The 15693-nt window shown below is 44.3% G+C and overlaps 1 protein-coding gene across 4 annotated transcripts in view; it reads right to left on the reverse strand.

The window, feature by feature from the left end:
- The window catches only part of MAGED1 (MAGE family member D1), a 114989-nt gene that overhangs the window by 6263 nt on the left and 93033 nt on the right, over positions 1 to 15693 (reverse strand). For 2 of the 4 annotated variants that reach the window (XM_023198674.1, XM_023198671.1), the window contains exons 1-10: positions 5395 to 5562; positions 4797 to 4877; positions 3389 to 4096; positions 2072 to 2740; positions 1879 to 1942; positions 1574 to 1653; positions 1316 to 1407; positions 1009 to 1088; positions 875 to 917; positions 559 to 621 (exon numbers count right to left, since the gene is read on the reverse strand). In XM_023198674.1, coding sequence (XP_023054442.1) covers positions 559 to 621; positions 875 to 917; positions 1009 to 1088; positions 1316 to 1407; positions 1574 to 1653; positions 1879 to 1942; positions 2072 to 2740; positions 3389 to 4096; positions 4797 to 4841 — 1844 coding nt within the window. In that variant the 5' untranslated portion in view covers positions 4842 to 4877; positions 5395 to 5562. Of the gene's footprint in view, positions 1 to 558; positions 622 to 874; positions 918 to 1008; positions 1089 to 1315; positions 1408 to 1573; positions 1654 to 1878; positions 1943 to 2071; positions 2741 to 3388; positions 4097 to 4796; positions 4878 to 5394; positions 5563 to 15693 lie in introns of those variants that run through there. The other 2 variants (XM_023198672.1, XM_023198673.3) reach the window with 1 other exon arrangement.

Consider the following 15693-nt stretch of genomic DNA (forward strand, 5'->3'; position numbering starts at 1 on the left):
AAGAAAGAGAGAGAGAGAGAGGGAGGGAGGGAGGGAGGGAGGGAAGGGAAGGAAGAAAGAAAGAAAGAATATAACCATGAGGAGTATATGCAATAAATACTCCTCAGGACATACATGTTTCTGTATGCACAGAAACACAAATGCACAGGTACAGTGTAAAAAATGAGCTTGAGAAGGGCTTTCTTTTATTTTTTTTGAGACAGGGTCTCGCTCTGTTGCCCAGGTTGGAGTGCAGTGGCATGATCACGACTCACTGCAGCCTCAACTTACCGGGCTCAGATGATTCTCCCCTACCTCAGCCTCCCAAGTAGCTGGGACTACAGGTGCATGTCACCATGCCTGGCTAATCTTTGTATTTTTTTGTAGAGATGGGGTTTCGTTATGTTTCCCAGGCTGGGCTTGAATTCCTGGGCTCAAGTGATCTGCCCACCTGAACCTCCCAAAGTGCTGGTATTACAAGCGTGAGCCATTGTACCTGTCCAGGAAGGGCATTCTAAAGCTGACCAGCACACAGGCAGAATCACAGGGAGCAGGAAAAGCCCCTTAGGCATTACTTACCTCTGCTTTACAAACTCGTAGGTGAGAAGTTTCCTTAGATCTCCAAGGAGGGGATGTCTCACCCTGAAAGTAAAAAAAGGAAACCCACAATCAGAGGCTATTACCATGCCCAAAGAGCTTTCCAGAACAGAGGTCAGAGATGAGAAAAGAGGCAGAGAGTTCAGAACTGTTCCCCCATCCACCCAGGTCACATCTTTGGGCTCTGAACATCCCCAAACCAAACCCTCCAGACCCCCAGGTTAATGCAATCCTGGGACCATCCACTGTTGCCAAAGGATGGTACAAACAGGTAAGAGATGAGAGAGCCCAATCATACCCAGGACGCAGTCCCATCTTGCGTAGTGCCTCCCAGAGGACAGCTGCAATGGGAGGCAAGGGGAGACAAGGGACGGAAAATAAGCATGGAAATCAGGCTGTGGCCAACCCCCAGCTGCAGGTCCAGCCACTCACCCTCACTGGCACGGTTGCCATTCATGAAGATGACACCCAGAATCACCAAGAGGAGACCGAGCTTGGGTGTGTCTTTGGTCCTAAGGGAATATAGAAAGAATATATTTTCAGCAGCCATTTGCATGAGAGACCCCAACCAGCTTACCCACCTAGCCTCTCCAATATTCCTCAGCTAGGGGAGAATTATACCCCAGCTCTGCCCATGACCTGCTATGTGACCCTGAACCCTGGACCCTAATCTATGTGAAACTCCTGGAAAGAAAGCACCACTGAGAAAGGCCATGTTCCACCTTCTTTCCCATCTTACGTTCCCAGTATGCCAGCCAGGGACTCGGGGGTACTGATGAGAATATACAGGTGTTCTTCTTTGTCAATTTCTTTCAGCTGAATCCCAAATTTCTACAGGGACAAGAAAACAGACCATGAAATTACAACATCTAGCATAAGCTACCCATAGGCAGACACTCACCTCCCTGAGACTTGCCCTAAACTCCCAGTAGGAACCCCATGAATCTTTGAAATCAACTTTCCCCATTATTCCTGTCCCCCAGGGCTGCCTTCTCACCTTCTCTAGGACAAAGCATGCACGTTCAATGATTTCTGGATAAACATCAGTGTATTCACGGATGATATCTCTCAGCATTTCTGTAGGAGAGAGGAGGGAGCCATCTGAGCCAAGCGGAGGCCACAGAGCAGCAGTCCCTTTGCCAGCCCTGCTGTGGGTAGCACAGTCAAGGTCCTCAAGGGTGAAAAGAGCCAACCACGGAAAGGAGGGGACAGAAGGGGAAGGGTCATACAAGCAGAAGAACACCAACAGAGCATGGAGTGAAGGGAAGGGTAGAGCTTGGGGAGGGGACACTGGATGCCTACCTGAGCGCTTGATGGGCACCTTTGTGTAGTCCTTAAGCATCAAGTACTTGACCAACTTATTTGCCTGGGAGGGAAAAAGGAAATCATTAAACTTATAAGATATTTACAAAAAACTTGGTTGAATTATAGATGAAAGGGTGACAGAGAAAAGAGCAAGAGAGGGGAAAAGTGACTGGGGAGTTACAGCTCTTACTCTTTCCTGAAGAAGGGCCACATCTCGGGGCTGTGCAGCACCCGGGTTCTGTGAGGCACGCGAATTGGGGGAAGGGCGCAGGTTAGGCGAGGGGCGCAGGTTCTGCCAATCAGGTGGAATTGGCCAATCAGTGGGGATCCAGTCAGGTGGTACTGGCCAGTCAGTGGGAAGTGGCCAATCGGGTGGCAGTGGCCAGTCGGGTGGTAGCGGCCAGTCAGGAGGACCTTGCCAGTCTGGAGGACCCTGCCAGCCCGGTGGGGCCTGCCATCCAGGTGGGGTCTGCCATCCAGGTGGATTCTGCCAGGCCAGCGGATTCGGCCAGACAACAGGGCCGGGCCAGACAATGGGGTTTGGCCAGATCACTGGGTTCTGCCATATTACTGGGCTTGGCCAGATCACTGGGTTCTGCCAAGCAACTGGGTTCTGCCAGGCTTGTGGGGTCTGCCTAGCTGGAGGGCTCTGACGTGCTGGTGGGGTCTGCCTGGCTGTCTGGTTTTGCCAGCCTGAGGGGTTCTGCCAAGCCAATGGCGTCTGCCAGAGCACGTTGGGGGGTGCGCCAGGTGGGTTCTGAGTGGTCACTGGAACTGGTGCAGACCTCCAGGTCCCTGCAGCCAGTGGGGCCCGCCTCTGATCCCCACTGCTGTTCTCTTCAACATTCAAGTTATTAATCTGTATCATCAGAGAGAAGAAAAGTTCAGAATCACCAGTGGGTTCTGTGTCCTCACCTTATCTATTCCAGGAATGCCCTCTAAACCCTCACCTGTAGTGACAGCCTGACCCACTAGCCATTGGTTACCCCGAGTCCTGGGTTTGTCTTTCACTGTCTTCCAGGCAGGAGTTTCATCTCCGAACCAGGTCAGGAGCAACCCAAAGATGGGGACTGAGGCTTCTCCTCTTCCTATGTCCACCACTGGCTCTGTCTGTACCACCCTGAACAAATCACTCAAGTCACTTCACCTCTCTGCCACTTAATTTCCTTCTCTGTAAAATTGGGACTGTGATCCCTACCTGGTAGGAGGTGCCTTTAAGATTTTATGAGACAACCTGTGTGAATGTGCCTAGCTCAAGGCTTAACACACGGTGGTTACTAACAAAATGTAAACTGAATTACATACAGGTTGTATATATTATTTGTGCCCATGTATTATCTCCCCATCAGTTTGTGAACACCCGGAGGACAGGAATAAACATTCTCTTCAAATGCCCTATAGCCTAGCTGAATACAGTTACATACATTGTTTTGTTTAGAACAAACGAACACCCTCAGAGAAGAAAGAAGAGAGCCCTAAAGCAAAGTGAAGCTAGCAGGGATCTCACCTTGCGGGTCCTCTTGCCCCGAATTATTGTCCGGGACTCCAGATTCTGAGCCTGGGAACCATCTGCTGATGTCTGTGCAGTTGCACCGTCAGGTTCAGAGATACCTGGGTCGGTCTCTATGTCAGCCTGGGAAGTGGCCATTTTGGCCTGATTTACATTCTGGGTCTGCGTATCAGCTGTTGGGGACTTAGTGGTATCATTCCAAGCCTTGAAGGGGGTCTTAGGCCTGCTGTTGGCCAGGTCATTGGCATTGAGAGACTGAGAGAAATTGTAGGTGGCATTTGGGCCCACTTTAGTAGTGGCATTCTGGGCCTTAAAGACCATCTCAGACTTGTTAGCAGCTAACTCACCAGTGGTTGCTGCCTGGGAAAAATCATAGGCAGCATTTGGACCCTTTGGGGTGGCATTTTGGGACTTAAAGGCTGCCTTGGGCTGCGTGTTGGGCACGTCCTTGGTATTATGAACCTGAGAGAAATCATAGACACCATTTGGGCCTTTTGTGGTGGCATTCTGGACTTTAAAGGCTGACTTAGGCCTAGCGGCAGCTGCTGAAACCTGAATGTCAGCCATCTCATTGGCAGTTGGGGGCTGTGAACTCTGGGGACTAGCAGCTGCGGTGGCCTGGTTAGTAGGTGGAGCCTCTGAGATCTGGATGGCCTCCATCAAGGTCTGCATAAGCAAGGCGCTGTCTTCTACAGAGGCCTCAGCCTGCAAACACAGGAGGGGAAAAATTAAATCTCTGGGCCTCTGAGGCAGGAGGTGGGGTGGGAATAGGGAGCCCGGGTGGCAGCGCAACAGGGGAGCTGCAGGCGGGTGGTGGGTGCAAAAACAGGGGGGCTGAGGAGAGATCTAGGGGGCCCGCAAGGTGCGATGTGGGGCGGGGCGAGTACTAAACATGTGGCAGGGATGGAGTAGGGCAGGGGCAAAATGAGGGGTGGGGAGGTGTGCGGAGAGTGGGCAGGAACAGGAGCCAGGGACGCTCTGAGAGGCGTGCAGCAGCAGCTCAGGACGGGAGGCGGATCGCGGAGTTGAGAATAAGGGGGGTCGCACAGAGTGGGGAATGCAGAGAGAGGGAGGGTGGAGGCAGGAGGCTGGGGGAGGGGGTGACAGACTGCTCTACAAGCGTCAGGACTCTGGAAAAAAAAAATGGTTCCTTACCCACCCCGCATTCTCTGGGCAGATTGCCCTGACTACTAACAGGGTCTCCCCTCTCTCTGAGCAGGGACTGATGGCTGAAAAGAGACGCCCCTCCCCCCCCTTCGATAAACGATGGGAATTCGAAAGGCCCACGGAGTCTAGTCACTAAAGAGGGCCAAGCCAGACCCTGGCGTTTGGGAAACCAAAGAGGCCCGCGGGGAGGGGTGACTGTCGGCTGGGGAAATGCTGGGGTGGGGAGTGGAGATCTCACCTGGAAGCCGAGGAGGCCCGCACCACAGTCCATTTTCTGAGCCATGGCTCCTGTCCCTCTGGCAAGAGCGGAGCCTGGGGGCTGTGGGAGAGGGGCAGGGCGTTATACTACAGAGGGCAAATACGAAGGACCGAATTGGGAGGGGGATGACTGTGGTCTGATTGTGCGGGCGGATAAGGTGAATGTGAGGAGGAACGGATCGGAGCGGGAAAAGTGAATGGGCGTCCAGATGCAGGTTCTGAACCCCGAGAAGCTACTGACAGGGAGATGCTTCAAATCGGGGTTCGGGAAGCAGATGAGTTCTGAATTCGCGGGGGAGGGGTGCGGTTGGGTTGGGATTCGCATTTGGGAAGTTGCATGGAGGTTTTGAGTCAGGAGGAATCATCTAACAGTACAGATCGAGGTCAAGGAATCTGAGGATTTCGAACGATGGGAGGGATCGGACGGGGTTTTGAATCAGGAAGGATCGGGAGGGGCATGTGAATTGGGGCTTGGGGGGTGGAAAGGGATTCAGAATCCAGGGTGAAGGGATCGGGATAAAACAAAAATGGGGGCCCGCACCAGGGGGCAGATGCCCTGTCTGGGGGCTAATTCTCACCTTGCCTCAGGCCCCAACCCCAACCCCCTCGCTGCCTCCCTTCTTCACGACTCAGAGGATCGGGATTGCTGCGCTCGGCTCTCAGCAGCCGCACTCTCTCCTTGTCCAGGAGAAAATGCCAGCGCGGCAGCTTGGGCGACCCCGCCTCTTCGCCTAATATACCACCCACCGCCTCAGGACGTTACGCGCATGCGCAAACACTGAACAGCCAAAGTCAGTCCCGCCTGCTTTCCCAACAAAAGCTTCGTCCCGGAGACCATGATGCGCATGTGCGCTGGAAGGCGGTCCCGCCCCCTTTGCCAACACACCACCCCACCACCAACCAGGTCGACACTATACAACAGCACCTCCCCTTCCTCTACGCCCCCTCCCCCAACAGATGCGCTGTGCCTCTTGGTCACACCCCTTGCCCCACACACCGGCCCCCTACCTTTTCCGCAATGCGTCTCTATTCCGTCCCTCCCCTACTCAAGGCCCCTCCTGTCAGGTCGGCTTGCATCTCCACCCCCTTGCCCAGCACGCTTAGGTCTCTGTGTGGGGTCTCTAATTGCAACAAGTGTTAGACCTCTGCTGAGGAAACGGAATGGCCTGAGAGGATACACTATTGGAGCTAACAAAGTAGTAGTAGTAAGTCTGTGGCTGCCACGTGACTCCATGATTTCTCCCCCACCCCCTGCCCGCCCCCACAAGCTCCCAGACGCAGAAAGAACGTTAGTTTCTTCCCTGTTCTTTATGCAGCTCCGGCGATGGACTCATTTTGTGTGTGTTGGGGGAGGAAAGGAGGGAAGGGCACAGCTTGTACATCACAGCAGGATTTGTGCTGGGACTTGTCTTCCCGTCACAGCAGCCCTGGGGGGTGAATGTCAGCACCCCCATTTTACAGATCAGGAAGATGAGGCACATATACATTGCATAAACTAGACAAGGCCACGGAGCCAGGAAACAAAATGAAAAATTTGGGCCTGGGTCTTCCTGACTCCAAAACCCACGTTCTGCTCATGCTGCCCTGGGGACTAAGGGTACCCCTTCCTCTTCCATTTGAGCAACAGACCACGGCACCCCATTTGTCCTAAACAAGCAAAGTTTGTGTTCTAGGAGGCCCAAGCTCATGCTCTGCATTTAGGACACAAGCAGGGGCCCCCCACCCCCCCCCCCCCCGCCCTATGTGGGTCCATCCAGGTGTGGAAATTGCTCCTTGGGGTCCACTCTGTGCTCAGAACATCAGGCCTCTTCCTTATCAGGAATACAATCACACTGTCCCTGAGGCCTTCCTGGAGCCCACTGGAGCAGCCAGGACAATCAGACCTGTGTGTCTGAGCCATGGCAAGCCCTGGGTCCTTTCAGGGCTGGGGCCTGGGGCAGCTGTGGTCTTACGGAGAGAAACTGGGCTGGGCTTCAGAATTCCGGGGATGGAGTGCCCAGCCTGTCTGTCTCCAGCTTTGTGAGCCCGCTCAGGTCACTCAATTCTCTGAGCCCGGTTTCTCAATGTGCAAAGTGGAATGCACAGCAAGTGGGTCCTACCCAAGAACACACACGCTGCTATGCTTCCAGGATAACTGGAGAAACTCAAAAAGGCAGAAAATTAAATACAGATGTGAGGTGACTCAAATTAAACTGGTACATTTCCAAAATTCAAGACAGATCTTTGTGCAGTTCACATTTGTTCTGGCATCAACTCATGCCAGAAGCCTGCACATGAAAGGAAGCTAATGCTAGGAAGGACTGCAGCATTTGGTCCCCAAGGGCCAACATCAGTTCTGCCTGGCTGGATGACTTTCCTAATCTGTTGCATAGCAACCTCCTCTGTCAGCTGCCTGTTTTTCCTCAGCACTTCCTCTGTAAAGTGTCTGCAGTGAGACGTGATCAGACTCAGGAAAGGAGGTCGGAAACACAATTTTCTATGCTGTTTCCATATCTGTATCTTCAGTTATGACTTGCCCTGTGAATTATAGATCCATAGTAACTACCTACCTCACTTCTCCAAATGGATATCTCTCAGTATTCTCTAAATTAACAGGTCCCAAACCAATTCCTTTATACACCTCCTCCTTCTCACCAACAGTGTTTCTCCTCTAGTTATGCTTTTCTCTCCCATTTAGAGTGTCAACCTCTTAGGGAGATAGATTTTTGTTTTATTCATTGTTGTTTCCCCAGCGCCTAGAACCATGCCTGGCACATTTTTATATCCTCAATAAATATTTGTTAAATGAATGAATCACTCTCCATCCCATTGCTAAAGCAAGAAACCTGAGAAGCAATTTTTCCTGTGATCGATTCACTTATTTTTCCTCATTATACAAATAATGCATATTAATCACTATACATTCAAACACTGCCTAAATATTTTAGAAATTAAATAAACATCACTCTAAATCTCATCACCTTGGGCAATTGCTTAGATTTGGTGCTATCTTTTCATACTTTACGCACATATATATTGTTACATAAATGATGTGTTATATATGCCAGACCTTAAACTGCATTCTTTTCCTTACTGCTTCCCACTTTCTTTCAATTCTACCTTCTCCTGTCAAACACTTGTTTTTAACACCATTTGATATCCCTCCATACTCAAAAGTGTTTTATTTTTACAAATTTATGATTACATGAACTTTTATGTGACTGAATTATCTTATTTGACAACAGTCTACCTCTGATTTGTTCTTTTAAATGACTGCATAATATTTCATGGTAAGAATGTACCACAATGTATTCAACCATTCCCCCATGGATGGAATCCATTTTACTTTCAGGATTTTTGTGAGGAGCATGGCACATACAACAACATTGCAATAAAAATACTTGTACATATATTCTTATACTTTAATAATGAATGTTTGTCTTTATTTCCGTGACACCAGAAGCCCAGGAGTAAGACAGACATATGCTACAAGACTTTATCAATTTTTTTTGCCAATCTTATGTGTATTTATTGGTATCTCTTTATGGCTTTAATTTATATTTCTGATAATCAACGTGGTAGAACACATTTTTATACATAAATGAACATATTAGATTTATTTTGTAATATGCTTGTATCTTTTACCTGTTTTTCATCTGGGTTGTCTGTCTTACTGACTTTTAGGAGTTCTTTATATAGCTTTATAGATCCTTACTGAAAACCCTTGGGGCCAGATGTATTTCGATTTTTAACATTTTAGTTAAGGTCATATATATTCTTGTGTAACAGTTCCAACTGTAAAAGCCACAGAGGCCAGATATTCACTTCTTCACATGCCCTTGGCAGCTAAGAGAATGTGATCTAGGATTTACCAGTGTAGCAAGCTCCTGAAGGCCATCCTCAGATTCAATGATTTGCTAGAAGGACTCGGATAACTCAGAGAAAGTGTTATGGCTATTGTTTATTACAGTGAAAGGATACAGATTCAAATCAGCAAAAGTAAAAAGTGCATAGGGAAAAATTCAGGAGAGACCAGGCACAACTTTTCAGTTGTACTCTCCCAATGGAGTTGTATGGCTAGTGCTTAATTTCCCCAACAATGAAGTGTTTAATATGTATGACATACTGTCAACCAAGGAAGTTTACCCAAGCCTTGGTGCCCAGAGTTGTTTTTGGGGTTCAGTCAGATAGGCATGGAGCACCTGTGTGGTTGACCTTAGTTATTCAGTCTCTAGCCCATGCAGAGGTTAAACTAGTATCTCTCAGCCCAAGGCTCACACCGCAAATCACACTGTTAGCATAAACTATCCAGTGTGGGCCAAGGCCACAGTAAACAAAGACACTCTGATCAGGCAAGATACTCCAAGGGCTTACAGATTATCTCCCAAAAGCTGGTCAAGAGCCAAAGCATTCTTTGCAAAAGACCTTTTTTTTGGAAAGCACAGGGTTTAAACATTGCAGACCTGCTGAGTCAACTCTTTCACTGCACAGTTATGACTTTAGACGTAACACTTTGTCTCAAAGGAGTGATTCAAATATGCAGTGATGGAATTCATTGCCATAGCTGTGGTGGTGGGAGCAGCAGCCACAAGAAAATCCAGTTTCTAGGGGCAGCATTAGCAGCGGGGCTAACATCCAGTGTCCATTGTTCAGTAGCAGCAGCAATGGTATCCAACCAGCTAATACATATGGCATGATTTTTTTTTTTTTTTTTTTGAGACAGAGTCTCACTCTTTCACTCAGTCTGGAGTGCAATGGCGTGATCTCGGCTCACTGCAACCTCCGCCTCCCAGGTTCAGGTGATTCTCCTGCTAGAGCCTCCCGAGTAGCTGGGATTACAGGCACCCACCACCGCACCTGGATAATTTTTCTATTTTTAGTAGAGATGGGGTTTCACCATGTTGGCCAGGCTGGTGTCGAACTCCTGACCTCAGGTGATCCACCCACCTCGGCCTCCCAAAGTGTTAGGATTACAGGTGTGAGCCACCACACCCGGCCCTATGGCATGATTTTTGAAATATAACTGGTGCCCTACTGCTTTTAGGTAATATTTTATTAATTCTGTTTTTAAAAAACTTTTAAAACTTTTTATTTTGAAATAATTACAGATACACGGGTAATTGCGAGGACAGTACAGTGAGGTTCTATGTACTCTTTATCTGCTTCCCCAATGGTTACATCTATGTAACTGCAGTACAAAATCCAAACCAAGACACTGACATTGGTACAATACCTTATCACATGTGGAAGTCTCTACAAACACCACAGCAATCAAGACACAGAACTATTTCATCACCACAAAGATTTCCCTCATACTACCCCATTATAGTCACAACCAACCCTCCGCCACAACCCCCATCCCTAACCCCTGGCAGTCACTAATGTGTTCTCCATCTCTATAATTTTATCATTTCAAGAGGTCATGAAAATGTAATCATACAATGTGTCACATTTTGAGATTGGCTTTTTTCACACTCGGCATAATGCCTGTGAGATCTATCCCAGTTGTCTTGTGTATCAGAGTTTCTTGTTTTATTGTTGAGTACTATTACATGGTATAGAGGTGCTACAACAGTTGGTTTAACCATTCACCCACTGAAATACATCTGGGTCATTTCCAGTTTTGGGCTACTGTGAATGAAGCTGCTATACACATCTGTGTACAAGTGTCTGTGTAGTTCCCATTTCTCTGGGATAAGTACCCAAGAGTGCAATTGTTGGGTCATATAGTAAGTGCATGTTAGTTTTACAAGAAATTACCAAACTTTCCTAGAGTGATCATACCATTTGACATTCCCACCAGCAATGTGTGAAGGATACAGTTTCTCCAAATCCTTGCCAGCATCTGCTGGTGTCAGTATATTTTGGCCATAGGTGTTTAGTAATATCTTACTGTGGTTTTAATTTGCATTTCCCTAATGGCTAATGATGTTGAACATCTTTACATGTGCTTATTTGCCATCCATATATCCTCTTTGATTAAATGCCTCTTCATGCCTTTTACCTGTTTTTTAATTTAAAAAAGTCTGTGGGTACACAGTAGGTATATATATTCATAGGGTACATGAGACGTTTTGACACAGGAATGCAACGTAAAATAAGCACATCATTGAGGATCCATCCCCTCTAGCATTTATCCTTTGAGTTACAAACAACCCCATTACACTATAAGTTACTTTAAAATGTGCAATTAACTATAGTCACCCTATTGTGCTATCAAGTAGTAGGTCTTATCCATTCTTTCTAAGTACTTTTGTACCCACTAACCATCCCCACCTCCTTTCCAGCCCCCCATTACCCTTAATTGCATTGTTTTCTTTCTTTTCTCTTTTGCTGTTGAATATTGAGAGTTCATATATTTTATGTACGAGTCTTTTGTCATATATATGGTTTGCAAGTACTTTCTCCCAGTTTGCAGAGACTTTTGCAGGGGAAATTTTGAAGAAATTCAATTTATTGGGGTTTTTTTTTTTTCCTTTTATGGATTGTGGGTTTTACGTCATTTCTAAGAACCCTTCAACAAGCCCTACTATACCTCACGATTTTCTCCTACAATATCTTCTAAAAGTTTTATGGTTTTAATTTTTACGTTGATGTCTGTCATCCATTTGAGTTTAACTTTTAATTAGGTGTGAGGTTTAGGCTGAAGTTCATTTGGCAGTGGGGAGGGGATCGGGGGGCGGGTGTCAGAGCTATGGATATCCAGTCAGGCCAGTACAGAGTAATTAAAGGGTGATCCTCCTTCCTTTGAATTGTTTTTGCACCTTTGTTGAAAATCAGCTGGCATATTTATCAGGCAATTTCTGAGTTCTCTGTTCTATTCTATTGTTCTGTTCATCTACCAAATCCCACAGTCTTGATTATAATAGTCAGTAGTCTTAAAATTGAATAGAATGATTTCTCCCACTTTATCTTTCTTTCTCAAAATTATTTTATGTATTATTCTGGTTCTTTTGTCTTTCATATATTTTGGAATAATCTTATTTATATCTAGAAAACATCCTGCGGGGATTTTGATAGGAATTGCACTTAAACTGTGTATCAATTTAGGGAAAATTAATATCTTTTTTTACTTTGATTCTTACAATCCATGAATGTGACGATATGTGCTTCTCCATTTATTTTGCTCTTCTTTAATTTCTTCACTAACATGTTCTAGTTTTTAGTATAGAAATATTGTATATGTTTTGTTAATTTACACGTATTTCACCTTGTGGGTCTTTTTTTTTTTTTGTCATTGTATTCTTTTCTTTTTTTCTTCTTCGTTTTTTTGACAGGGCCTTGTTCTGTTGCCAAGGCTGAAGTGCAATGGTGCGATCATGGCTCACTGCAGCCTTCAACTTTTGGGCTCAAGCAATCCTCCCACTTCAGCCTCCCAAGTAGCTGGGACCATAGGTGCGTGACACCATGCCCAGTTAATTATTTGAATTTTTGTGGAGATGTGGTCTCCCTATGTTGCCTAGGCTGGTTTCGAACTCCTGAGCTGAAGTGATTGCTCCCGCCTCAGCCTCCCAAAGTGCTGGGATTACAAGTGTGAGCCACTGTGCCCAGCCCAGTATTCTATTTTTAATTTCCACATGCTCATTGCTAGGATATAGAAATAAAATTGATATTGGTAAGTTGATCTTGTACCCTGTGACTTGCTAAACTCACTTATTAGTTCTAGGACATTTTATTTTTTTGTAGATTTTTGGGAATTTCTACATACACTATCGTGACATCTGGGAATAGTGAGTTTTATTTCTTCCTTTCTGATCTGTATTGCTTTTCTTTCTTTACTGAGCTGGTTAGAATTTCCATTATTATTTTGCTTTTTGTTGTGTTTTGTTTTTTAAGAAGCATGCTTAGATTTACCTTTAATTTTTAATTTTTATGGATACATATTTGTTGTATATATTCATGCGTTACATGTGACATTTTGATATATGTATATGATATATAATGATCTCATCAGGGTATGATCTTGTATAATCTCATCAGGGTAACTGAGATATCCATCACCTCAAACGTTTATCATTTCTTTGTATTGGGAACATTCCAAATCTACTCCCCTAGTTATTTTTAAATACACGATAAATGATTGTTAACTATAGTTGCTGTATTGTGCTACTGACTACTAGGTGTTATTCCTACTATCTAACAGTATTTTTGTACCCCTTAAAAAACCCCTGTTTAGGCTCCCCACCCCCCACCCTTCTCAGCCTCTGGTAATCATCACTCTACTCTCTACTTCCATGAAATCAAATTTTCTGTAGCTCCCACATATAAGTGAGAATATGTAATATTTGTCTTTCTGTGTCTAGCTTATTTCACCTAATATAATGTCCTCCAGTTTCATCCATGTTGCTGCAAACGACAGGATCTCCTTATTTTTATGGCTGAATAATATTTCATTGTGCATACATACCATATTTTCTTTATCCATTCATCCACTGATGGACACTTAGGCTGATTCCACATCTTGGCATTGTGAATAGTGCTACAATAAACACGAGAATCCAGCTACCTCTTTGATATACTGATTTTTCTTTCTTTTGGACCTATCTCTCACCATATACAAAAATCAAATCAGAATGGGTTAAAGACTTAAATATAAGACCTGTAACTATTAAAGTACTGGAAGAAAACATTAGGGAAGTGCCCCAGGATTGGTTTGGGCAAATATTTTTTTAGTAAGACCTCAAAAGCACCCCAAACAAAGAAAAAAATGATCAAATGGGATCACATCAAGCTAAAAAGCTTCTGCACAGCAGAGGAAACAATCAACAAAGTGAAAAGAAAACCTACAGGATGGGAGAAAATAATTTGCAAACTATTCAACTGACAAGGGATTTAATAACCAGAATATATAAGGAACTCCAATAACCCAATAGAAAAACACAAACAAACATACACACACACCCCAAAAATCCAATTTAAAAATGGGCAAATGACCTAAATAGATAATTCTCAAAAGGCATACAAATGAACAAGGGAATATATTTTCAAAATGCTCACCATCACTAGTCATTAGAGAAATACAAATCAAAACCACAAAGAGATATAATCTCACTCCAGTTAATAATGGCTATTACCAAAAAGACAAAAATAATGGATGTTGGCAAGGATGTGGAGAAAGAGGTATACTCATACATTTATTATGGGAACATAAATTAATACAGCCACTTTAGAAACAGTATAGAAGTTCCTCAAAAAACTAAAAACAGAACTGTCATATGATCCAGCAACCCAATACTATTTTGACAGCAGGGGTGAATGCAGATACACTTACCTGGTTCCTAATGGCAAGGAGAAATCATTCAGTCTCCCACCATTAAGTCTGATGCTATGTGAAGGTTTAGCGCATATCTTAAAAAATCAACCCTGAGGAAGTTACTCTCTATTAGTGAGTTGCTGACAATTTTTAAGAAAAATGAATTGTTGGATTTTCCAAAATGCTTTTTCTTTGTCAGTCAGTATGATATGACTTTTATTCTTTAGCCTGTTGATACAGTGGATTACATTGCTGGATTTATGAATGCTGAACCTACATGGAATAAATTCCACTTGGTCATGGTGTATAACATTTTCTACAACACTGGATTTGATTTACTAATGTTCTGTTGAAGACTTTTACGTCTATGTTCATGAGACATATTAATGTGTGAGTTTCTTTCGTGTACTTTGGTTTCGGGATGAGGGTAAGACTGACTTGACAGAATTAATGGAAGTTGTTTCTTCTTATTTTCTGGATGAGATTGTGTAGAAATGCTGTTCATCCTTCTTTGAACAACTGTTAGAATTCTTAATTTCTTTTATAAGAACTTCCTTTGGCCATTATTTTAGGATAGGTAGGCTAGAAACAAATTCTTAGTTTTCCTTCTGGAAATGTCTTGATTTACTCTTCATGACTAAAGGGTATTTTATTTTCATCGGGTATTTAATTTCAGGTTGATGAGTCTTTTCTTGCAGCACTTGAAATATATTGTGGCCTCTATGATATCTAATGGGAGAGCTTCTGTCATTGCTTTGGTATTCTCTATACGTAAGGTGTCATTTTGCTCTGGTGGGTTTCAAGATTTTTTGTTCTGTCTTAAGCTTTCAGAAGTTTGAAAACGGTTTCTTTGACTATATCTTCTCAGGGAGTTGCTCAGCTTCTTGAATCACTGAATCTGTGGGATTGTCTCCCCCACCCCCAAATTTGGGGCATTTTCAGCCATTGTATCTCTCAACACTTTTTCAGTCCTTCTTCTCTCTCTCTCTTCTGTGATTACAATGACACATATTTAAATATTTTGTAATAGTCCAACAAGTGCCTAAGGCTCTGTTTTTTGTTGTTGTTGTTGTTTTTCAGTATATTTTTCTCTGTCATTCAGACTGAATAATTTCTATTGTTCTATCTTCAAGTTCCCTGATTCATTCTTCTGTTATCTTTATTTTGCTGTTGAGTTCATCTACTGAGGTTTGTCTTTTTTAAAGTCCATGTACTAAAATTTTCAGTTTTAAAATTTCCTATTAATTTTTCTTTGTATCTCTGATTTCTTTTAGAGATTTCCAATTTATTTGCTAAGGCATCCTTTTTTTCACTTGTTCTAAGCATGTTCACAATTGCTCACTGGAACATTTTTAGGATGGCTGTTTAAAAATCTTTGTCAGATGATTCTAATAGCTGTGCCATCTTGATGTTGATGTGTGTTGACTGTCTTTTGTCACTCAAGTTGTGATTATTACAGTTCTCACTATGACAAGTGATTTTCAGTTGAATCCTGGATATTTTGCATATTATGTTGTGAAGATCTGGGTCTCATTTAAATCTTCTGTTTTACCACATGTAGGTGGAAGTCCAGGTTCCACACTCAGATTCCACTGATACCTGGGGTTGAGGAGTTTGCTGTCACCATGGGCTAAGTGACAGTTCT

Source organism: Piliocolobus tephrosceles, chromosome 12, assembly GCF_002776525.5.
Source record: "Piliocolobus tephrosceles isolate RC106 chromosome 12, ASM277652v3, whole genome shotgun sequence".
In the NCBI taxonomy this organism is placed as follows: domain Eukaryota; kingdom Metazoa; phylum Chordata; class Mammalia; order Primates; family Cercopithecidae; genus Piliocolobus; species Piliocolobus tephrosceles.